The sequence below is a fragment of the Camelus ferus genome, chromosome 1 (genome assembly GCF_009834535.1).
Source record: "Camelus ferus isolate YT-003-E chromosome 1, BCGSAC_Cfer_1.0, whole genome shotgun sequence".
In the NCBI taxonomy this organism is placed as follows: domain Eukaryota; kingdom Metazoa; phylum Chordata; class Mammalia; order Artiodactyla; family Camelidae; genus Camelus; species Camelus ferus.
The window spans coordinates 80,341,023-80,367,106 of NC_045696.1; the positions used below are offsets into that span (position 1 = coordinate 80,341,023).

The 26,084-nt window shown below is 40.8% G+C and overlaps 1 protein-coding gene and 1 long non-coding RNA gene across 5 annotated transcripts in view; one reads left to right on the forward strand and one right to left on the reverse strand.

Annotated features, from left to right (window-relative positions):
* Positions 1-926: 926 nt before the first annotated feature.
* Positions 927-26,084, reverse strand: part of FNDC3B (fibronectin type III domain containing 3B) — a 295,396-nt gene continuing 270,238 nt past the window's right edge. For all 4 annotated transcript variants that reach the window (XM_032484331.1, XM_032484312.1, XM_032484336.1 and 1 more), the window contains 3 exons: positions 16,334-16,500; positions 13,686-13,813; positions 927-4,436 (listed from right to left, as the gene is read on the reverse strand). In XM_032484331.1, coding sequence (XP_032340222.1) covers positions 4,125-4,436; positions 13,686-13,813; positions 16,334-16,500 — 607 coding nt within the window. In that variant the 3' untranslated portion in view covers positions 927-4,124. The remainder of the gene's footprint in view (positions 4,437-13,685; positions 13,814-16,333; positions 16,501-26,084) is intronic.
* On the forward strand, positions 9,586-23,526 carry LOC116665073. Its single transcript, XR_004321664.1, has 3 exons — positions 9,586-9,746; positions 22,539-22,704; positions 23,470-23,526. It is a non-coding gene; the product is annotated as an uncharacterized LOC116665073 (long non-coding RNA).

Consider the following 26,084-nt stretch of genomic DNA (forward strand, 5'->3'; position numbering starts at 1 on the left):
ACTTTATGGATGTCACAGCATTTTAAACAGCTTCCTACCACGTTGGACTCCTCCCTCCCTCTTCACGGTCACGTCAGAGGGACACGCTTCTGTCCACTTGTAAGCCTTCAGCACTTTCTGCGTGTAAACTGAATTGGCGGTCATTTCTCCCTTTACTAAATTAGAATGTGGCTTTCTTCAGTCGGGTTTCTAAAATTCTGGTGCTAATAATTCTCTCTCCTTCTTCCCAGTGTCGAGAGTAGTTGTGACTTAAAAAAATCCTTTACCGTATTTTTAGGGGTGGAGTCTGGAGCATGCAAAACTTGATGTGTTCAACTTGTTACTCTGACCGCAAAGAATGACCTACTCTTCTTTGTAACTCAAAGCTCTCTTTCTCCTATAAACAATTAGTTTCTCCACTTACTTTTCCCTCATAGAGTGGGGAAGAGAGAGTTTATAATGATGAAGCCGTGGCCACGGTGGTCACATCCCACTTTATTGCTGTTGCTGTGGAATGAGACCTGGAGGAGGGAAGGAGGTCAAAACTGGGCGAGTCACGGGGGTAGACCTGGGCTCCTGGGTTTGGCATACAGAGAAAATGTTAGACAAAGAGGTCCTTTATCCACGCAGACTCTGACAACGAACTGGCGCCCCCCGGGCCTGTCTGGTCCACATTCCCATGTTCACTGGCTCACACACGGAAGTCTGACTCATAGTTTCTGTGAAACATCAGCCTTGGTGATGGCGGGTGGCAATCCCGCAGGACCTCAGACAAGGGCTGGGCTGCAGCCGCCCCTCAGATGGCACAGGAAGCACCCTGCACTGCACCCCCGCCTGGCCTCTCCAGGCATTTGAATTTACGACTTCTGGGATGTGGTTTAAGGTTTTAAAAAGTAACAACAACAACAAAAGCAATCCTAGTCATGGCAGAAGAACCCTACTTAAAGTCAGAAAGAATTAAAACATTTATTGGGCATAAATATATTACATATACACTACAGGTACAGTTAGGTATTACATATAGCATAGTATTTGCAAAATCTATACATTAAAATTGATATGGCAGTTTTAATACAATGTATATGAAATAGTCTAAAATTTACAATACAGGAAAACATACGATTATTTTTTTCTCTCCTAAAGTTGAAAAGCTTGGAATGTATGTCCAACAGTGAGGTAAAACATTTTGTCTTTCAATTTAAAGAATTGTGCAAGGATAACATTCAAACACATTCAATTAGGGCACTTTTCAATTTCGACAGGAATACTGAATCACTGTAGCCAACAAAACGCGGTTAGAAAATGCCAACGTTTCAAGTTGATAGGAACAAGGCAGATAATATGCAAAAAATCTTCTTAAAAAAGTTTTCTTTTTAAACAATGTCTTTGAGGACAAAGGACATTTTGCTTCACACGACTGGAATTTCTTGTGCCAGGGAGGAGTCTGACATACAGAGCATCAGAAAGCCACTCACTCGTTCCTACATATTGCAAAAGGGCAAAGAGAGAAGGTTAACATAACACTTTATTTTATTGTTCATGTGTAATGGCAATATATATAGAGTTATATATCAATATCACGTACACATATTGTGATAGAAAACAGTGCCAGATAGAGTAACAACTTTTTGACTGAAGGGATTACAATGAACACCAAATAATGGAGAGCAATAAAATAAAGTGCCGTCAGCTAGTGTTTCACACACTTCAGCTTCTTGGTGGTTACACAGATAGATAGTACGAAAATCTCAAAAGGATCAAATGTTCATAGCAATTTTGGCCTAAAATATTATTTCATTTAAAAAATTTCAACCAATTCAGAGGATTTCTTTATAGCAGCAGTTCTGAAGTGTTTCCAAAAAGGGACGCTTTTTGTTCTCCTGCAAACAGGGTTCTTCGACTCAGTTGAATCTTCATTGCTTAAAAAATGCCTTCTCCCCAAAACACCTGCATGAAATTGTTTCAGAAGATGCAGGTGCACCGTCAGAGTGGGTCATAACACACATTTTAGAGGGATGAGTTTTGGAAGGCCTGAACTTTGGCAAAAATATATTTACCTTGATGCCATCAGTTTGCAAGGCTAATTAAACTAATAATTATAGTCAATAACAAAATACAGAACTTTTCTAGTACTTACTACATCAATGTAGGCACACAGAATAATTCATTGATCTTAGCACTTTCTTTCAAGAGATGATTACGGTTTTTTTGGGGTACATGTAAACGTTTCAATCACTGATAATGGATTTTTTTTTTTGGCATTTAATGCACTAGATGCTCATTAAAAACAAGAAAATGTCAGAAAATGATAATACTACAGATGTTGCCGAGGAACAAGACTGACCTAAAATTACAAAAGTATAAAACACAAAATAACATGCTACAGTAAGGAAAAATTAGTACATAAGTACATTTTAAAAATTTTACAATAAATAAAGATTGCACTGTAATTGGCATTTAAAGTACTGTATGCAGAATATAGTATAAATAAACCAAAAACAAAATAATGTTGGTTTCCCCATGACTTTGGTATGGGAATATTTTAAGCTAGTACAGGATACTGCATTTTAAGACAACATAGACCAAGCACAAAATAGCTATGATCAAGAAAAACCAAGTAGCAAAAATATACAAAAACAGAAGCAGGGGGATACACTGTGTCTGTTGCACCCTTTTGGAATATATTTGCACCTCCAACTCTTAAATGTCCCTGAGGTACGCGAACATTATGGACTTCATATAAATAATCCAATGACTTTGGGTTAAAACTGATTATCTCATGACTCAAAATAGACATGCAAGAGTAACACTTTGCACTCCAATAGCACCTGTTGATCAAGGATCTCAAAGCACTTACAAACATTAGAATCCCCATTTTGTTTTTTTTTTTTATTTTTAATGCATGGGAAAACTGAGGCACAGAGAGGTAAAGTGACGTGTTCAGGTCACGCAGCAAGTTAGTGACAGATCCAGGGAGAGAATCTAGGCTCCTTGACCCCCAAACACCCTGTGCTTACTTACCACCGAAGACCATTCCCTCTCCACACGTGGCCAGGTCAACCCCAGAAATAGGAACTACAAATTTAGATGACTCTTTTGGGTTTTATCAGTTTTCATCTGCTGTTAGATTCATATTATGTGCACTGAATTAAGGTGTTGAAATTCAATCACTTCATTGATACCTCAAAGAACAGCCTAAAGGCAAATCTTTCAAGAAGAATGAGCTGACATGTAAGAAGACTGCTCACAATTAGTGTAAATCATGGACAATGGGCAGAGGCACTAAACTGTCACCAGTTCTCGTCATATAATTCTGGTCAAACATAACAGAATATATAATAACTCTAGTGATTAGATTAGAAGTAGTTATATACAAAGACAAACAAGTTAAAGCAGCTTTTAAAATAGCTGAACAAGGAAACTAACTATTGCACAATGCCCTCGTAAAGTTACTGCTATGAATTGACGTGGTAAAATCTACAATGCTCCACAATTTATAGGTGCATTTTGGTTACTTGATTTCTTAGACAGGCAGCTCATAGTGTTAAAATCATAAGAAATACAGATAATTAAAACATCTCAGATTAAAGTACACATTTTCATTTCGATGAGCTAATAAAGTTTAACTGAGTGACAAAACAATTGTTTAGGGCAGCCTTATCTGAGTGAACACATCTCTGGATGTGGCGGTGGTTGTGTGGTAAGACTCCGACAACACTGAAATCCTAGCCCTGTAACTACATGCACTGTGACTCATGTTCACAGAAACAGATGATCAAGACGTGAGAAGTGACTGGTGAATATAAATTACTAAACTGTAACATGGAAAAAAAAAAAATCAAAGGCTTGCAAAAGACATCAGTGAAAAAATAGAATAAAGGCAAATCTGAAAATTTAAGAGAGAACGTAAGCTAGCTTTTGGTATCTGGTTTGCTTTTTTTTTTTAAAAAAATCCAGTTTAACCTCTTCCTAGTTTTGCATTTCAAAAAGGTGCACCAAAACACTGATATTTTTTCCCTAGCTAAATCTGTAAAACAAGTATATAAATCAAAGAACAAAAGGGCTTAAAAAAGGGAGTATCTGAATAAATGTGTGTATTAAAGTGTGTAGCATTAAATTCATACCTCTAGTTTTGTTGGGTTTGTTTACTTCATTAAGAAGTACTGTAATATAAAGGCGAATAAAATGGACAAAGTTGCAAAGCCAACCACAATGAGGGCTGCAAACTGTTCATCAGTAGGCATCATGCTCTTCATTTTGGGATCATCTAAGCTCCCCATGTCCCCGGTAAGCATGACCTCGCTTCGCTGTAGCGCGAAAGCCGCAGAGGGGCTGAAAGCCCCGCTTAGCTCCTGAGAGGTGTCCGCACAGCGCCGGCACGCACACACGCGGAACCTGTAGTCTGTGTTGGTCTGGAGGCCTGAGATCTGGAATGTGGCTTCTTCTCCCTTGTACACCTGCAAGAAAACGGACAGTCCTGGTCAATTAATTTATGACAGTGTGGTCTCTGAAGTCATATTTATATAACAGCAGGGGCCTTGTGGACCAGGCTTGGTTTAAATGAACTCATAACAACAAAAGTTATATGGAAAGGTAGCTCTCCCAGTCTCTATTTCATCCATAAAAAAGGTACTTCACCTACTCCGAATAAAGCACAACAAATTCAGTGATTCTGACACTGACAAGACATAAGGCACTGGCTAGAATCGCAGCTGACACACGTAATCAAGATGCATCTAGCTAAATTTTAGTAATTTAGGCTATAAATCAGAAGATGATTTGATTCTTACAAAGGGCTCTGTGATCTTGGTGCACAGAACAAGTTAACATTTTTTAATAGAGACAAAAATATAGAAATAAAATGAAAAGTTCCAGTTGAATGATTTTGACAACTGGCTACAGCAGGTAACACTACTCCATCAAGATATCCACCTCCACCCCTAAGAGGTAAACGCTATTCTGATTTCTCGTTCTGTTAATTCGTTTTGGCTGCTCTAGAAGTTCACATAAATGCAATCAAACACTATGCGTTCTCTTGTCCCTACAAGATTTACCCATGTTACGGATTCAGTAGTTATTCCTTTTACTGCAGAAGTATCCCATCATATATGCCTATACTTTGATCTATTTTAAGAAACATTTGCAGTTTCTAGTTTGGAGTTTTTATATAGTGAGATTACTATGAACATTTTTGCACAAATCTTTGAGGATGTAAGTTTTTATTTTTTCTTGTGTGAATACCAAGGGGTGGAAGTGCAGGGTCATAAGTCTATATTTAACTTTGAGAAACAGCCTTCCCAAGCAGTCCTTTGCAGTCCTGCCAGCCAAGCATGAGTTCCAGTTGCTCTACCCCTCACCAACATTTGTTATTGTCATTTTTATATTTTAGCCATTCTAGTGGGTAAGAATGGTACCTTATTTGCATTTCCCTGATGCCTAATGGTGTTTCCCACCTTTCATGTGCTCATTGGCTATTCATATGCCTTCTTTTGTGAAGAGTATGTTCAACTGTTTTGCCTATTTTTGTTTGCTTTTATAATTTATAAGTGCTCTTTATATAATCTGGATGTAAGATTTTCTTTTGGTCAGATTGTGTTGTGAATATTCTCTCCTAGCTTTGTGGCTTACCTAATCGTTTTTGAGAAATGTTTAATGCAGTCCAGTTTATCACAAATTAACAATTAATCTAATGTCTATCTGTCTTTAGTGTTTCTTGTCTGTATGACTAAGCTATTCTTTTCCGTTAGGGATCTAGGATGTTTTCTTCTCCTTTGTTAACTCTAATATAATCACCATGAGGCTTACAAGGACTTGAACACTACATTTATCACCCTTTGAGTTGAAGATAATAGGAATCTTTAAGGGAGGGTGGAGGAGGTAGGTCTTACATGGTTCTTCTATCAAAGTGATACTAATCCTCAAAAAACTTAGAGGAAATAATCAGCTTAAAATTATATAAAAATCCATGGCTTATATTAGAGTCCATAAATAGAGATAGGAAGAAACTAGCTGGAACTCAACCAAATCAGTTAAGAGAGCTGGTTGATGAATAATTAAACAAGTGAAATTAACTGAACACTTTCTAGCTGAGTGGCACTGAGTTAAAACCTGTAAAGTGCTTAAAACATGCCTGGTACATAAGCAACTGCACGGTAAAATTAGCTAGTATTGTCACTAGTACTATTCAGAACTTAAAACAGCTCTAAATATATTCTTAGAACACAGCGATTAAAAGTGACAGGGGCATTTTCAACCTAGTGACAGGCCACCTTAGTAAAGCTGTGAATTTTGCCCACTAATACAAATTTTCTAGAAAATAGTATTTCCAACAATCTCAACTTTGTCTGAAACACTCGCCAACTAAAGAGAATGAGTGGGAATCCACAATGCTCAGTGTGTCCAAACACTACTGTGTAAACTTCTGCAAGAAGTGGGCTACTTTGCCCGTGAGCACAAGTGCACTGGCCACTCACTCACCAGTGCTGCGCCAACAGAAAGACGGCAAAAGGATCACACTTCACAAAAGGGATCGGACTCCCGATGTTCACCTGATGTCCGGCCTTTTTCAGAGTTTTCGTCCCCCATTTTCAAACTCTACAACTAGACCTTGAGTCTTACTGTACTTTTATTTAGTGACTAAGCCCTAGAAAACCAATAGTGTTTCTGATACTTTTCCAGATTCACTCTCGCTTTTGCTATTCCCTTTGTAACATTTAAAGCACATTTCTCCTGGTGAGTTACTCTGTTTAAAGATTGTGGCACGTATCTTAGCAAGTGGGGTTACAGGCAGAACTCAGCTGGAGCAACCAAGAACAAAAGCGCTGTAAAGAAAACCCCCAGCGGTACTGGGAGACCACTCCTTTCTCACAGCTCACTGTTCCAATGATGAGTCAGTTAAATGGGTATTTTAAGATGAGCTTGTTGTCATGGTGACTGACCCAACCCACACACAGCCAGCTAATCAGGAACTCGGACTACGTACGGCGACGGTATTGTCTCTGAATTATTTCCCAACATGTGGTGGTCTCAGGAAAACAATGGTGTAAGTTTTTTTCTTTAGAGAGAATTTTTCATTATGACTGTTCTTTACTTTCGTAATTTTGATTTACTTTACTAAATTTAAAAGCTCAAGTTGATATTCTCTGCGACATGTCTTTCCTTTGAAACTGCTGGGACTGTTCATGAAGAGAATGATTTGCAATCTACGGGACCAGCGTACTAGCTTACCAGTCCCTTTGTCATCTGGGCTTTGGTTTCCTATCGGCAATGGCCCAGGGACACAATCCATTCTATGGTGGTGATAAGTTAATGCTGGGATGTTTATGGAGCTGCAGAAAAGCTGCCATCTAAGCCTTGCTTGCAAGGCTTCTTGATAGACCTCTTTCATCAATTCTTTTGGAGACCACACCTCTTGAAATGTTCAGATTTGTCTAGTGGTCAAATACTGCATCTGCTGGAGCTCTTTTCTTCTGTGCAACACTGGGAAACTTTCTGGTCTGACTTGGCCACCAGGAGGCACTAGGCATAGTCCTCTCCGGCATGGTAACAGGAACTGGCATCAGGATCCCAGGTCTAAGTCCTTGCTGGGCCACTTCTCTAGGTTTGTGACCTTCGGCAAGTAATAGCGTTGAGCCTTCGTTTTCTCGTCTTTAAGGTGGGGATAGTACCAGTACCTAACTTAACCCCAAGGCGGGTTGAGGATTAAAAGCACTGTACGTGAAAAATGCTTTGTAAAAGGAATATGATGGAGATAAGCCAACTTTATCACATTTACTCCTCCTGATTACTCTAGCAGGTGAGTATTACTTCCATTTTAGAGATGAGAAAACTGAGGATCAGCAAGGCTGTTAATTCCCTAATGTCTCATGGCAAACAAGGGGAGAGGTGGACCCCAGATGAGGTCGTACTTCCAATTGCAACACCTATGTGCATGCTCACCACCGGAAGTGCCCCAGCTCTGCTGCTTCCATCCAGGTAGGCAGTGCTGCTACCACCCGTCCTCCATTTAGTCCTCATCTCATTACTACAGTGTGACACTGGGTCCAGTTCTCTCGGCCTCTGACTTTGTCTTCCCAGGGACTCCACAACTTCCCTGGGTCCCACTGCTCCAGAAGGAGAGCACTGCCTTTCCTATATGAGGTATGGAAAGTAGTTCCCCAACCCGCTTTGTGACAAGCAAAGACCTGGGCAGAATTTCTGTGGTGTGGCCTCTTAATTTATGGCAAACAATAACCTCATGCCCCACAGATGTCTGAGAGACTTTTGGAAAGTAGGTATAAACGAACATTATGTACATTTATATCTAGGATTAAATGATTCCTGTGGTTTCCAGAATTTGCATGGCCAGATTATTCTAAGAAAGTTGGCTTAGAAGTAATTTCCCAGAAACCCAATTCATAGAATCCTGAACAGAGACTTTATATATAAATTCTGATGGTAGTCCTCAACTTTAACTCCTTAAAGATCTCTGAAAATGTATTCTGAAAGCAAAGGAATGCTACTTTTCTCATACCATTAGGCAAAAAGCTTAATAAAGAAAAAATGAATATCTAATTGAAGGAAACTTCTTTAATGACAAGTTCAATCAGAAATTAAACTTTAAGTCATGAATTTTTTTTAGCCATTCCTATTTTAATTCGAATAGCTCCCCCTTTCCACAGGCATTGTCAACACAATGTTACTATCTTTAGAAATATATATGATATATATATATTGTCTATATACATATGGCATGTATTGCATTTGGGGCTGTGTTCTATTATTTCCATAGCAACCAGCATAATGGCTAGAACAAAGTAGATGCTCAGTGAATGTTCTCTACTTAGAACCCTTAAGCACTTTAGAGTAGATATTCTTATACCACAGTTTGAAAAAAGAAAATTACCAGAAACAAGTACATATGAACATTAAGTATTAGAACCCACACATAAATCAGTTTAGCACAGGTCCCACCATCACTGTATAGAATGGAATCACTAACAATGATTAAGTTGTTTTCAACGTATTGAGAGAAAATATGGGGTTTCTAATACATTTAAGAAATAGTCAACAATGCTTATTAAGCCTTTTGGATGAATTCTTACCTAAGGAAAAATTAAAACAATCTCAATACCCCATTTCCTGAGGTTTGAGATAACTGATTTGTTTCTAGGTAAATAATCACGGCCAGGCCTGCAGCCCAGCTGAGGTGACCTTTCCTGGGACTGTGCCTCTCACCACAGCAGGAAGCAGGCTGGTGCCTGGTGTCCCTTTGTTTCCATTTTGACAGGGGCACCATTATGGGCTCTTCCTCATGCCTCAACCCAATTTAAAAGGCAGAGCTCTATTTAAGGCTATCCTTCTTGAAGTAACCAATCATAGTATCATGATAAACACAAGCAATATTATTTTTACAAAGACTATTTCTGTTCTTGATTTGGTATACAATATATTTTAAAGTAATTTTGACATGTGTATTCCAAATGAGAGGATTGAAATACACAGATAACTGAAATGAGGAATCCGTGACTCTTAATTCAAAGTAACATGCTGTGTAGCTCAAATCCTTGAAACAGGGAGCCTTTTGGAGAGCCTGCTGGAGGCCTGGATCTGGACCAATGCCTGTGTTTCTTTACTAATGCTGTCCTTCTCCCAGGAACTGGAGAGGGAGACATACCTTCACAGCATTGTCATCTACACAGGCTGGGCTCATGGCTGAACAGAACTGCTGCTCCCTGGAGAGAATCAGCACCTCCACTTTTACAACAACATGGCTGACACTCAGAGAGGTGAGTTAATTCCTCCAAAAACATGACTAGGGGAGGCAGATGTAACACCCCTTACCCCCAGCCCAAATGGGAATCCACTAACCTGCTGCCTCCTCTGTGGAGGGTGCAATGCTGGGCAGGCATCGTTGTCCCCGAGCCAAAGTGGAAAGACAGGCAAGGCACTGTTCCTGAGCTGCTGCTTGGGGGCCTGTGAGCTCAGAGCACTGATTATGCTGTTCTGCTCTACGCCAGGCATCCCTCAGTACAGAGCACCTAAGTTTCTCAATAAGCCAGGAGTCCTATTACAAAACCCCATGAAACTGAATATAAACTTATTTCATATGTAATTTTAAATGGACATATACATAAACATTTTTCTGGTGTAAGGGGTCATAGCCTTCATCATATTAAAGGGACTTATAAACCTAAGAAATTTAAGTTAAATATATTGATCTATTCTTGCTGTAGATTTGACCCTTTATGACTGTCTTATTGCATGGGTTTTTTAAAATTTTTACATAGCCTGTTTAATTTCTGGGTTAGGAAACTAAATCAAAAGCCTTTAAAATATATGTAAGCTTCAAGTCTTTAAAATAGTTCTGTCAAGGTAAAGAGAAGATCCTTCTTCACAGCACCTTCTGTGATACCACAAAGAATCAATACACATCCCTAAATAATATTCTAAAAAATGATACAAAACACATTGATACAGAGATGCCCACCAGCTGAAATGCAGAGCTCTATAAATTTTCAGATGCTTCAAAGGTTGTCTTAATGCAACAAATCTGAGCAACAACAATTAATAATTTGTCACAAATTCTGACTCCCAATAGGTGGTAATTTCTTGCAATCTGTTACCTTTTTCTCATCTTCAGTGTTTAGATACTTTATGTAAAAGATTATTGCTGTCTGAACAGGAAATGAATATGAATCACTTCATTTTACATTCTTATGTATTTATTAAACTGTTTATGTTCTGGCTTGAGAAAAAAAAAATCAGTCACCTGCCCGTACATACAATTTTCATTCTTTTCAAGAATGCTTTATAATTAATACTATTTGAAAAGAAGTTTTAAGCTTCTGGAAAAAAGCTTTGGGAGATTTTTTTAAATGGCAGAAAAGCCAAATATATGCATGCATTCTAATGCAGAGTAAAATTTTAGGTGAGCACTTAATACTTCAAGTTAATAGACTTTCATAATTAGAACCAGCTGCTTACCCCACATCATGATAGCTGAACAAAAGAAAGCTAATTAGAGTTAAAGTTAATGTTTCCAGCAAAATATGAGAAAAAGCCCTGGTCCTTGCCATGGGAGCAGAAGGACACTGTCCTATATTATGGGTGACTTTTTTCACCTAAGTTATAATGAAGTTAATTCTTTTCAGCACTGCAAGTCTAAATAACCCTGTTCCTTTAAAACTGCCTCTTTTGTGCACGTAAGAAACATTTACTGAGTACCTAGCTGTGTGCCAGTCTTGGGAAACTAAAAATGAGTAACAAGCCCACGTTAGTGAATCCTGTCTAGTTAGGGCCCCAAATGACACATACACAGCGCTTCCTCCAAGCCTGTAGCTCTGCTGGAGCGTACGCTCAGCACTGACTGAATTCAGAGGCAAAGCGAAAGTAAACGAGAGGCACAGCCTGCTGTCTCGGGGCCATAATTATTTTAACCGTTACTCTCTGCACACATAATATAAATAGGTTTCATCCCCTATCTTGTGTCCAGAACAAGTGAATGAAGTACTCAAAACATCATGTTTAAAGTTAATGCTTATTGAATAGGGAGAAGCAAAAAACTCAGTACAAACTGTCCCTGATTCAACTGTGGCTTTTCATGTACCACTACCTGCCTTAATCACTTCTTGGAAAATGCAGGAAACACATGGTTAGGAGAAGAATGCTAATCCCCATCTACTGAGCCGGCCCTGGTGTACTATGTTTTCACCTATTTTCAACACGAAACTCTTGTTTATAGCTGTTAACAGTAAGAAACATATTTGGGGGCATCTATGTGATTGTTTATTAGTAGTTGTATGGCTATAGGTCTAAATATGTGATATTAAACAAATAGCAAGATTCAAAACAGCCAATCTGCCAATAAAATCTAAATTATGAATGGATTAACGTATACTCTAGCAAAGCCTGAGGTATACATACTGGGCAAACAATGCTTTTTCCGTGTGAAACAGCAATCACTGTTCTTGGAGAAGCAGAACGTTCTTCCATGTACAGGTAGGAAAGCATGGTAGGTGGAATAAAAGGTTTTTAAAATGATGAGCAGGCAAGGAATGTACTGTTGGGAAGTGAATATTGTTAAATGTCAAATGATGTGTTGTGAAATTTGGTAGCATTTCATCCTTTAAGCATTTTTACATTGCTGTGGGACAGGACAGTGCTAGTAGCATTAAAGATGACTGAACCTCTGCTCTCTACGTGAGCTGAGACTCTGAAACCAATCATATCTGTGCACTAAGATGAAACGGTTACACACATAAAATCACTTACTGTGAAATGAAATATACTGTATAAAATGAGACTGTAAAATGAAAGGGAACAATAGTGTTTTTGCTCTTACTGAAGAGGAATGATGGAAACTTTGGTAATAATCACCCACTGATATTAATCAACACTGGTGGCTGTCATATTTAAAGTTTGTGCAAAATGTGCTTACAGCAATTCATTCTTTGTTAATATGAAGTGTCAGATAAAAGCGCTGTGAAAGTTACCAAAATTTTCTTTGATTCTTTATATAAATTAAAAATTGGGGGGGGGGGGAGGTAATTAGGTGTATTTATTTTAATGGAGGTCCTAGTAATTGAATCCAGGACCTCATGTATCCTAAGCATGCACTCTATCACTTGAGCTATATATACCCTCCCCCAATTTAAACATTTTTATTTAAATAAATTCTTTATTACTTATATAAGGAACATCAACCAGCAAATTAGAAAAAACTCTGGATCAAATTATTTTCTACTTGTTTTGTGTGTCCAGAGTCTCAACAGTTGAATAAAGAGGTCTTTACAATTATACTAATGTTTCAGAAGGCAGGTGGCATTTGTCTTTGACTTCCTGAGTTGATATAAACATTTCCCCCACCCACCACAGTAAAAGTGTTGGTAAAGAATGGGTCTCTGCTTTCCTAGTGGAGTAACAGTATTATATCCTGATTTCACATAATTAATAAGTCCCGGGAATGTTGCGGAAACCTACAGAGTATGGGAACCTTCCATAGCCGATGACAGGATAATGTGGGGCTTTCTGAGAATTTGGATCAAAAAGGGTGTGAAGAATGATAAAAAAAAAAACCACAAATTCTTTATCTGGCTATACTCCAATCCCATTCTCTCTCTGGATGAGTTTATCCTGTGATCTGTACAGCTTTGCTACTCAAATTAGTCCACAGACCAGCAATGTCAATGTCAGTTGGGAGCCTGAACCTCGGCCCCAGACCTACTGAGTCAGAATCTGCACTTTAACAGATTCTCAGGTGAGTCCTACGCACATTAAAGGGTAACAAGCAATGACCAGAGCTCCCGAGTCACAGGCCTCAAGGACTGATTGACAGGTCATATAACTTTTATAAAGAAGGCAGACAGGACATGGGCTTCCTTAGTTAGGCTGACACTACTTCCCTCTAGAGTAAAACCACTGGCACTTTAGTTTTCAATTACATACTTAAGAACATCACTGCCAATATCAAATACAGAACTTAAAACTCTTTACAAGATTATGCTTGAGAACGGAAAATTTAAGGGTACCACCACATACAAAAAAAATGTAAGTTAGGGCTAGTATACCCTAAAGAACTGGGTGATGGGTATATGTGAGGCAATTTCTATGCCTGATTTTAAGAAAAATGTAGCTCACTGGTCACTGAATCATTCACGGCAACAGGCAGAGACCAGGAGCCGCCTGACCCTGACGGGCTGCACACACGCATGCGCACCGGTTCTTACCTGTTTGTACTCAGATTCTCTTCCAACCAATACCTGCAGAATGTAGCTGACAGGGTCGCCTTTCATTGGTGGTACCGTCTCCCATAAAATTTCACATGAATTTCCTTCTAACTGTGTTACTCGAGGTGCTGAAATACAAATTCACACATCCAAGCTCAAAATTCAAAGTATCGTATTAATAATCAATATTTTAGTACTATTAGAACCCAGAGGGAGGGTGATTGCTTGAGTCTGCCCTGAGAGGGGAATTTATTTGCCCAACCTCTTTATCAAACTAGCAAGGCACCCTTTACACAGAGAAGACACTCCACGTCTAGCAGGCCATTGGTGAAAGATCCTTTGCTCATTATCTTGTAACTGCACTTGGCCTGGATTGCATTTTTGTTGTCTTTTTTTCCGATGGCTAATGAGCACCTTCTATGCTGTTAGGTTCTCTGGGGGATACAAAAATAAGTATGATAAATACTACTTTCAAGGAAATTAAGACCTGGTTGAAGGAAGGGGTGAGAATGGTATGAAACAAGTACAGACCAAAAAACCAAAACTGTAAGGCAGATCAAAATGCAGTATAAACAACATGTTGGGGAATTCTAAGGGAGGGAAGGAAAGTCACACCTGTGGGAGAGTCTAAGGAAGGTTTGAGAAGCAGGCGACATTTGAGATGAGCCTTTAAAAGTTAGCTTACATTTGTATTTTTTTAGTTTATTTTTCACCTACTGGACACTCCTCATTCTGGTTTAAAGCTAAATTATAGTAGTTTGCAGTAAAGCCTTTAAATATTATAGAATTTTAAAATATTTTCTTATAGCTTATGATATATCTCTACAGCTTAATTCAATACATTTTTCTATTTTTAACTAGAATGTGTAACTCCTTTCTAATTTCTAATTACATGAACTCTTTAGAGGCAGTTATTTCTACCTGTAATTCTGAGAAAATAACTTATCTTAAAAAGAAAAAAAAAAATTGGTATTAGTTGGCCAAAACTCCAAGCAATTTATGGAAAAACTAAATAAAGACTCATCAGACTAAACAGTCCTCTAGCTAAGACAGTAGTTTCCTGAATCTGAGAGAGAGAGGAAGACGACCTGCCCAAGTGCACATGTGAGGAAACTGCCCTTCTGAAGAAAACGTACCGCGACATGCAAGGGCTACGGATTTCATGTTCTGTTTTCAACAAAATGCAACTCCCCCAGCAATCACTTTCAGAGGCAAAGGTAGTGCCAGAAAGATCTCTGAAGTTAGCCGGCTGGTAAATGTGGCAAACCTTCCTGCCACAACAACAAACCTAGCAGCCAGTGTGTTCAGGAATCTCTTCTGCTACAGCTGGAAGACGGAGCTGCACAAAGCGCCAGGGCACCTCCTGCCCAGGTGACCCGGAACGCCTTCCACAGGCACATCCATTTACACTAGTATCTCAGTCACACGGAACAGCAGCTGCCAGAGCTTCTGGACTGCTGAGGGGCAGGGAAGCAGGGGGACGGCATCTACCATTAAGTACCCTGGAAGGAGCTATGGGAACCTTCACAGGATGCAAGCCAGACAGTGAGTCAGACTCTGACCCGGGTCCTGGAGGCCTTGCACCCTCCTTAACAGACTCTGCCCCGGAGGGGGCTGACAGCTCCTCTGTGTGGAGGCAGTGAGTTCAACGGCTTTGCTCCTGAGGCCAGATACATAGGAACCTTTTCAACAATCTGTGCTCACTGCCTAGCCACCCACATAGCAGCCAACCCTCACTATACCCCACGTAAGACCTGGTTCAGGTGGGCGGCTTGTCTATCTGTCAGCCTCAGAATCATTTTGGGCAGCAGCTGGAAAAATGCAAAGACAGGCAGCAGGGACCTGCGCCAGCGTCCCACTCCTGGGGAGAGGGGGGCACAGGCTCTGGAGTCCGTGGGGGGCTGGGCCTGGGCCAAGGCTGGGTGGGAAGGGCCCAGCCAGCCCCGGCTATTGCTGGCTGCCCGGCCTTGACAGTCTGCTGTGCATAAGGCAGAACTTTGGCTGAAAATGGGAGACGAGGGCTCAGCAGACCTGGTGGAGGGAGAACCTGGGTGACTGGCTTTCACTCACTCCCTGTTCCCTGTTCCCGTGAAGGGGGCAGAGAGTAAACCAGTCACTCACAAACTCAAGACAAATGCCCCAGGAGATGAGGACAGGCCCCTGCTGCGGCCTTCGAGTGGGGGAAGGGCCGTGGACCCTGCCCACCTCAGTCTCTACTTGCACCACGGGCATCCAAAGACGCATGCCAACCCCTGAAGGGAGATACTCACACCTCCCCTGGTGAACCGCCCAAAGCACTACCACCAGGAGCTCACCCCCATTCCTAACCCGACACCTGTCACTCAGGTCCGTTTCTTTTCTTTGTCCATCTATCTTCTGTGACTGCCTCACCACTAAATTATTTGTAATAAACATTTACCATACTTGAGAAGGTCATCACTGGTAGGCCCTTTTCCTTTAAGGCCTCTCATTTCCCCTAGAGAACCCACTGCCAAACCTTCTGTTTTAGAAAGTTCTTTTGATTCTATCTTGCTGATACATGAAATATGAGAAGAGTATATTTATGATCAGAATGGAGCCTCCCACTCTAAGTCCCAACATCTCCTCATTCTCACAGGAGAGCATAACCGAAGACACTGTCCACAAACCTTTGATGGTCGGGGGGATGCTCTTGGTTGTGCAGAAGGTGTAGGTTTCCGAGAAGGGCCCTTCCCCAGCCTCGCTCGCTGCTTGGATTCTGAAGGAGTAGCATGTGAATTCCGTTAGTCTCTGGACCTTGTAGGTATGGCTGGGTCCTCTGTAGATTGAAATAAACCTAGAGAAAGGAGCAGAATCCATTAGCTACCTGAACTCTTATTAGTAATGAGAAATTAATTACGATACAAATGTGGAGCAGATTAGCCCAACTTGGTAAATGCTTTTCACACTATCTGAATTAATAACCAACTAGTTGCTACGTTATGGTTAAGTTTAATGTCTCATATGTGTTCACATAAAAGAAAAACATAAATTTAAGCACATAAAGCTTAGAATGAGATCCCTTTAATTATGGTATAGATTCTAGAAACAACAGTTGTTCATGCTTTTATTTACTAACGAAAACTAGCAATTACAAATTTTTCACAATTTTTATATAATCTGATACATTAACTTCTACTCTGTACCAGGCAATGAAGTTAATACTAACTAGGTACCCGAGAAATACAATGTCCTCTTTACCAGAATTTTCTAAATAACTGAGGTTTAGCTAGAAAATTCTTTAAATTTTAACCTTTAATCTTTCCAAGAGCTTTCAAAGCCCCTTTCTCAAACTAGTAAGATGACATTTAGGATTATTCATCTTTGAGAAAATATGTAAAATGGAAAAAAAAACTGCTCAGAATCATCAGGTTAATCAAAATAACAGAAATAGCACAGGTGGCTGGACAGTTTAGATTGGCAGCTTCTGGATCCTTCTCCTCTCTGAATCAGGGCTGTTCTATACTTCTCTGCTAATTAATATTTCCATGAGACATGGACATAGAAGGTAATGAAGATAAAAAATAAGGCCTTATATTTTGTTTTCCCCCAGGGTCTTAGAAAATTAGTATCATGATGAAATTGGATTACTCAGAACTACAATATTATGTCAGCATTTGTCTTTTTATAGTTAAATGCAAAGATCTGGAAACAATATAATTTCCTATAAGTTACCCAGACCCTTTCAGACCCTGAAACTGCTGGTGCAGGGACACTTTGAGAACTGCTGTATGACTTAATCCAACCACAGTGCCTCGTTCCTACACAGGCCAACTGTTTCTCCCAGTTTCCTGTGCTTCGTCCCAGCGTCTGAGGACAGTCTGCTGTCTTCAGATACTGCTGGAAGTCCGTCAGTGATAGAATCACACAATTCAAAACGTCTCATAGGCCAATTTGGCCGAAGGGGTAAGCAGAATTTATGCATTCATTTAGCCGGCATTTCTTGAACATCTGCTGTGTGTGAGGCTCTGTGTATTCAAAGATGAATTTGACCTTGTCCCTGTGGGTTAGCTGGCCCTGTGTGTGGGCGGGGTTCTCTGATGGAGAGCAGCAGCTTTCCCATGTGCTGGAGAACAGTCCCGATGGGCGCACAGAGATTAAACAGCTTTTGCACAAAACCTGCCAGAGTCAATGCTTATCTTGAAGTGTCCATGCGTCCATCAGCCTCTGCAGTTGAGTTCCTGAGCCCTAGTCATTTCACCTATTTAATGTGGCTTCTGCTTCAACGTGTTAGGAAGCACCTTTTACTGAAGACTGAACATTTTTAATTTCAGGAAAAGACAGAGTCCAGGTTGAAACCCACAAATGCCATGGTAATCTATTTAGCGCTCCTGCCATACCACAACCTTAATGAAGATGCCCCTCGCTAATGCGACGCAAACAGCTACCTATTAACTCAGCCTCACCCGGGCTAGAGTCCCTACCCAGAGTAACTGCCCTTAATCACACACAAAACGGAAGTCGTGGTTTAAGAAGTAAGTGTTACATCTTCACTGAAAACTTACAACAAAGCCCAGTTTTAAAAGGCGTTTGGGGAGGTCTATCAGCAACAGTGCTGCTTCCTGTCTGCGCCCTGCCCTAAGGAGGGCAAAGGAAGTCCGATACACCTGTGTAGGCAGCAGCGCTCATGCTCACGAAGACGTTTCCCGAAGCAGATTCAGTGCTCTAATTCTGTACCGTAATTGAAACTGAGCAAACAGTATATGTTCAAATAATTTCAATTTTCAAATTCATCAAAATCTGCTGTTTCTCGAATAGCTATTTTGTTCCTTTAACTTGTTTTGCTCCTGTACCACAGCGTTTTATTAATTTTTTAAAATTGCAGTCCAGTTTAGAACAAGCACTGTGGAACAGGGGATAGGAATGAAAAACTGTACAATTTTGCCATTAGAACATTTGTTTGTGTCGAGGGACAGTGCAATAAAGACAATGTCAGAACCGACCTCACAGAGCTGGTGCAAGGTGTAAGTGGGTTAGTAAAAAAGAAGTACTCAGAACAGTCTTGACAAGTAATAACCCCTCAATGTGTGTTAGTTATCATCATTTTATAATGCCGAGAAGACAGGATTTTAAAGAAATTCCACTGTCCCTTCTGAGAGGTCATCTCCATGGCTGTCGGCTGACATGGAGCTTATTTTCCTTCCTCCCAGGTGCAGGGTCGGCTGTGAGGCGAGGGGCACTGCCCTGCAGACACTGCCGTTCATCCTCTCCCACCGAGACCTGTCAGTGTAGCGCGGGCAAGGGTCTCTCTCTCCCAAAACAGGTGGGATTCAATGAGAAAGCTCATGAAACAGATCCAGTTCCTACACAGAGTAGGCTTCAAATCAGTATCTGTTGATCCTAAATTTCTTTCTACACATGCTGACAGTAACTTCTCTTTCAAACAATAAAGACCAACCAAAACAAAACAGAAGCACACAAGCCAACACGACAAGAATATAATCTTTCACCTGATTCTGTAATCACTTCCTGTCATTCCAAGAGGCAGGAGAAGGAAGAACCTTCTTTCCTCAGAGCCAGTGATTTACAGCCAGTTGCACAGTGGCCTCTCCAGGAGGCTCCGTAGGTTAACACCCCGTGGCTAGAACCACTTGGGGACAGATTAAAAATATTCATCAAATATTTGTTTTACTAAGACCAACTTAATTGTTTTCTCTCTCCTAAATCTTTTTTTTTTTAAAGACCAACTTAATTTTAAAACTCATTAAGAAGTAAGCCAGAGGCCTGTGGTGAAGGAATTACATGTGCTATACATCCCCAGACACAATGATTCAAGACCCCACATTTTAAAATGACCAAGGAGTCAAGAGCTCAGAGCACGGCTTTGCCATGAAGAGGAGGAGGAGGGCAGCAGTCACCCAGCTGTCCCACGGCTCTTCCTCCCCCTTACACTTCGTGCCGAGAGCCAGTGCTTAGACCCCACATGTGTTCATGCACCACCTGCCCTGGGATATGAGTCACAACCAGAGGCCGACAGGAGTCCTGCTGTCTTGAAGGCCCTGATCCCTATCACTTCAGAGTGCACTACCCCAAGCCCTGGGGAAAGGAGATCATCCCTGGAATGGGATCAACTAGGACTGGGGAGGACCTACAGCAGCTGGAGTGCCTACAACACCAGCAGGAGATGCGAAAACTCTGAGCTCGCAATCCCTTGACTGTTCAAGCCCAGGGGGTGGCCCAGGTGACAAGGGATGCACTACTGGGGAGTGTTTCCTCTCCTAGGCCACCCCACTGCTTGGTGAAGACTGGACCCCCTTTACTTCTCCCTCTGCCTCCCCACACGTTGGTGAGAAGCAGCGGGGCACAGATTTGCACTCAGGAAGACTGGACGCGAACCTCAGCTCTGTCCCTTACTGCAAAATCACTTGCCCCTGCTAAGCATTTCTCTGATCTGCAAAACAGGGACAGTATCCACCTCAAAGATCGTTTTAAGAGCCAAATGTGAAAATGTTGGTAAAAAACTCAGCACTGAGCTCAACATATAGAAAGAGTTCTACACAGGGTGCCCAATGGTTACAGGAGCTGTACCATGATTGCCACCAACCATCTAGTCAGGCTAAGGTGCCCTGAGGACCACTGTGGCTCTCAACGCATGCCACCCAGGCCCCTCCCACTTCCTGCCCCAGCCAGAACAGGTCCACCGGAATTTGTGATGTTCTGCTGCCATTAGTCATGACCTGCACTAGACATAGCTCTCCCCTCAGTAAGTTAATCTAATTCGGTGACCAAGAAGTATAAGTGAAATGGTCGCTGTTACTTTCATTATACAAATGCTCCTGTGCTACAGAAACACAATGAAATTATATATAGATACATAGATATATATGTAAGTATGTATAAAAATAAGTAGCAGGTGGCATGGTTCCTAGACTGTAGCACATGTTCAGTAAAGTCACTGAGTAATTTTCTATCATCAGTTCAGGCTGAGGCATATGTAGCCACAGGGACCCTCATGGTATCATAGGTCATTAAGGTCTCCGTGGAGCCCTGGGTCCGCACTGGCAGTGCCTCTGAGAGGTCGTGTACTTCATCCTCAACCCCTGCTACCTGTGGCCACATACCTTTGGAGGCATCATCCCCATGACCTAGGGCTCCTGTGAGACCACGTTAAGAGGGCAGGTGTGGAAACACCTGTGGACTCTGCTGTGGTGCAGGGGCTGAAGGCACGGTAGGTAATAATCTCTGCAGACCGCAGACTTGAGTCTGAGTTCAGGTTCAACAGCCTTGTGATCTTCAGCTCTACAGCCAAGAAAGCTGTTAGCTCCTGTGTAAAATGGGTCTGATGACAGCGGCTACCCACCCAGAGGGCTGCTGTGAGAACTCCACGGGGTAACTCAGAGAGAACCCATCACAACATACTAGCACTTGTGAGTGCCTGGTACGTACCAGTGGTTATTGTTTGCAACACTGCTATTAATGACAATGCACCCAGTTTCATGAATGATGTAACTCATTTCTCAATGCTGGAAAAGCCCAAGGATGTCCCCAGAATGGCATCCCTCCCACTTCCACGCCTTTAGGCTTTCTGGAGTTGGAGGGAAAGCTGTGCCAGTGAATACCACCCACCCTCTCCTGGTGACCCCAGGCCAAGAACTGCTGCTGAAAACAGGTCAAGATGGAGTGGTGGGTCCTACAGAAGTGCTGGCCATGAATGGAAATTTGGGCATTTTTCCACTCAGGGAAAGGAAAAACGGGAGGAATGCTCTCTTATAGTAAAACAAATATTTACTAGGAAGAGGAAACAAACAAGGCAGAACGTTTGGTAGGTCACTGAAAGTTTACAGTCTAAATGAATTCTTTGTGGCTCTGCCCCCAACTGGCTTTAGTTTTGACTGTAATATCTCCTAGAAATGAAGCATTTGAATGCTAACAAGCACACGTGGGTTTTAACGCTGGTAATTTAGCAGTGGTTTTTTAAAAAATGTCCTACGTATCTATGAATACAAAATAAATTTGCTTATTCTGCCGGCCTGTCAGAGTATTTCATGGTGGGTACAAAGATCCTGGCCACAATGGGGAGTCTGTTACCTTCACTATGAACTTGAACAAGCCGATCAGTCTCCAGGCTGTTTCCAGACACTTGGGATAATTGTCTTATTCACCTGGCAGGGCTCTTTATGAGATCCAAGTGAAAGGACCAAGGAAGTTGTAGATTCCTTATTAAATAGGCAAAACAAGATTACTGACATCTTCAAGAAATTCTTTACACCTCAGTATTTTAGGCTTTCACGTTGTGAAAGATGACATTTTTGGCCTGAAGTGCAGCTTAAGGAAAAAACTCAGATGTGTTACATCTTTAAATGTGTCTTTATTTTAAATCACTTTAGAGGAAAATGATGATATACAAAGAACTTAATTTAAAAATCTGGGTGGGAAGGGACAGACTGGGATTTTAAAATGTAGAATAGATAAACAAGATTATACTGTATAGCACAGGGAAATATATACAGGATCTTATGGTAGCTCACAGTGAAAAAAAATGTGACAAAATCTGTTTCCTTCAGACAGTTTCGTTTCGAAAGAAACATCTAAGAATACTCTGGATGGCTTATAACAAATTCGCAGTAGAAAATATGAGACAATGCTAAGGTTTGTGTGTTTACTTCGTTGTTGCTATCTTATAATCCCCAGGCCCACTGCAGGCCAACAACTGCCCATTAATATTAATCCCTCAAAATATCTAACCTGCTGACCTCAAATGGTCTGTGGTCTACAAACAGCTGCAAATGGCACGCTTCAAAACATCACAAACTAACAGCTTTAAGAAGCTCAATGCAGCTGCACCTTAACAATGACATGTCACTGTCTTTATCTTAACTCCCCTGGGCTCCACAGACTGTGTGTGCGTGGACCTGCTCCATGACTGAGGTGATGTTTGGGAATGGAGGATGTCAAAACAGGAATGGAGAGCCTGTGACCTCAGTCCACCCAGAACACTGAGTCCTGCCATGTCTACGCAGATGCAAGTGGCAGCAGATGGCATCACGTGGGGACACCTGAGGTGAGGAAGGTGCCTTTCTGAAACTGGTTTGGATGTTGCTGAGTCCCAGTTTGCAGACTGAGCACTCAAGTGCCAAGAGCGATTCCCGAAAGACCAATGAGAAAATGAGTTAATTTCCTACCCCATGTCCCCAGCCATACACGGAACTCCTGGCTTGTGAGTAATCAGGCTGCAATACTTTTTGGTTTTGATCTTTTGTATGCTCCTTTTCCAAGAAATGTCACTATAGCTACTGGTGAAACTCTTTACATAGAATGAAATTCCTATTTCTAATTTTGTTTACACTGCACTTAATTGATACATTTTAAAGGGGATTTTTTTTATATTCAGAGGAAGGATGACTAGACTCTCGAAAGACCACCTGAGAACCTTGAAACTTTCCATTCCTTTCCTTTGCTTTCAAACACGTGCAGGGACTCTCACCTTCAAGCATACTCTTCCCAGAGTCTTCCAAATTTCCATTAGCCCACTTTTACTTTGGTGGCCTTGCCTCAATCTTCCCTCACTTAGGAAAAAGCTATCCAATTCCATTGTTACTTATTTATTTTTAAATAGAAATTCCATTTTAAAGAGAAGAAAAAAACTGTAATCTGAATTCTACTTCGGGTCTAATTAAGATCTCAAATAGTTCATTTACCATCTCTCACCTCTTCCTGTGCTCAGAATATTTTAGCCTGAAACTGCATAAGCTAGCAATAGTTTTTTTTTTTCCAGGATGAATTTTTGTACTTTTTCATAAGAAATAAAAATGTTTTTTTCCATTAGGTGGGAACTGGAGACAGGCATCACTAGCTCCATTTTGTAGAGGGAGAAACTAAGGCCAAAAAAAGTTAAGGGACATGCCTCCAAGTCGCCTAGGAACTCGGGAACAGATCTGGAATTATAACAGAGATTTGACACCCCTGCAAGAACCACAGTTGCCTTCTGGTTATTAAAGGTAATATAAAAATGCCATTTATCCAAAAAGGGTGATCATGTGAATTGGGGACCATTCAAGAGAAGCAACGGAAACTAATACTGAGGGCCTTCTGTGGGCGCTGAGCTGTGTTACATCGATTTCATTTATTTCAGCGACACACTCTGAGGAATATAGGCAGGAGTTTGTTCTGTAACAGGCGTACATTAAGTTCACCCCCCCCGTCACTTTTATTAGTTGCCTAGTGTGTGCTTCTTCAGGGTTTCTTCATGCAGATTATTTTCTGTCCCTCACTAACAGAAAACAGGCAGTCATACTGTACACATTACAAAGCCCCTCCAATTTCGCTGGCTGAAGGGAGAAGTGTCATGGGCACAAGGGCTGAGTTAAACGGAGAGCAAGGGGCAACCACCCACTCTACTTAGAGCCCTCTCCCCCATCTGCATTTTGCTGGAGACTTGTTTTAAAATACATTGGCTGTCTGACTAAACCTGAACAGATGAACCATAAGTGCATTCCTGGAACCCAAGTTCCTCTTGCCTCCGTGCTGTGTACAAGTATCAGGGACACGGATCCGCAGGGTCAGAACAAGAATTGGCATCAACTAAAATTCTGTTAGGGCAGCACAACATCTCATTTCAATAACACAAACAGATGCATCTTCAAAATCATTGTTACAGCATTATAATCTTAAAATGTACGAGCCGATCTTGTTATTCTAATCCCTGTATCAGGTTAATGCAGCATTATGAAAGTGTTTACTTTGCTTATATATTTTTCTTGCATACACAGGAACCAAAGACATTCAGATCTGCGCTAGATCTGTTAATAATAATAGACTTAATCATGCTACAGCCAAACTAATATAACTTTTGTTTTTCTGTTGAAATTAAATAAAACTTCTTGTGCTGTCTGCTCATTTTTTCATGTTAATTTATTTTCTCAGCAAGATAAGCTCCTTACAGGCAGGCCACATACCTCACAAGACCTGGCACACTGCAAAAATTTAAAAGAAAACTGATGACTGAGTGATCGTAATCTAACTGCTAGGGATAAACTTAGTCCTATAAATATAAAGCACTGCTTTGAGGCTGCTGTATAAATATGTAGTCAGTGACCTTGGACTGGGAATCTTGTGGGTCAAAATCTTGAATACATGGGAAACAAATGTCCTGATCAAGGGGAAAAATTTCCCAACCAGCAAGTCTAGGTCATCTGGACGAATGCTGGGTTGATTCACCTTGAGGATTTGGGCAAGATGCCCTTCTGGGACCCCTTTTATTTACATGCAGTAGCCCCAGATTAAAAAAGAAAAAATCCACGTGTAAAAGTACTAGAAAGAAGCATTTACATGGAGGTTTGTTTCTGTGCTTTGGAAATTGTATCCTCTGTTTCCACCCAGTCCTGAGTCCTTACCACTAAGTCTCTCCAGCATGAGGCTGTAAGATGAGGATCCTTTTAAGATTCACTCAACTTGTCACCTTCTCTAATAAGGCTCCTCCATTCATTTAATTTCAGGGCTAAAATACATGCCATTCTTCTGTCTTCCCTCAGTATTCTGTGCATGTGCCAATCTGTAAACCTTCCACACCATGATTTGCTTGAAAGTATCTGTCTGTTCCACCTGTCCCCCACCAGACTGTGAGCCCTTCAGGGCAGGGATCTATCTCGGTCTTCTTTATCTATTCAGTGCTTAAGCACAGCATAGTTCCCTTCTTTGTAATAATCTTAAGTGGAAATCAACTTATCAAAAACAGTACATTGTTTTACTTAGATGGTGGAAAGCTTTGCTAGAAGTTCTATTACCACAGAAAATATTTCACTTTTTAGTCAAGAACTAAATAATGTAAATTAAGCTCTCAATGCCTGGCACTCTGTAGGTGCTCAATAAATAGTAGTTTCCTTTAGAAAGTTTGAAAATATACTTTTAGCTGAACAGTATACTTAGAAATCTCTGAGTCATTTCAGATATTTTGATTGTGAGATATAAAAATAAACATAATATGATCTAGCACATTACAGATGCAAACAAAGCCTTAGCGCTTTTGGATATTAAGTGGTTACTCTTAAGGAAAGTTAGTATCTTTTCATTTTCTTATTTGTCAAAAGCAGAAGCTAAAATATGAAGAAAAAAGAGATAAAATGCCCTAATCAGTTACAAAAGATACCTTTTTATTGAGGATTTAGCTCACAAATAATCTACAAAGATTCACTGCTTTAGGTAAAAAGGGGGGAAGGACCTCAGAGTTCATCTTACTGTTCAATCCCTTTATTTTATAGACAAGGAAAAAGTGGGACCAATAGTTTAGCAGCTAAAATCAACTCAGCTCTTTAATCTAATTGCCAAGCGTGGAGTTATTCATGCTCATTGTGCTTCTGCTGCAAAACATGTTTTAAGACTCAGACACCAGCTGTTCTCCTCTCAAATGCCCAGTGACTGGTGAGCCAAGTGGACATGGCAAAA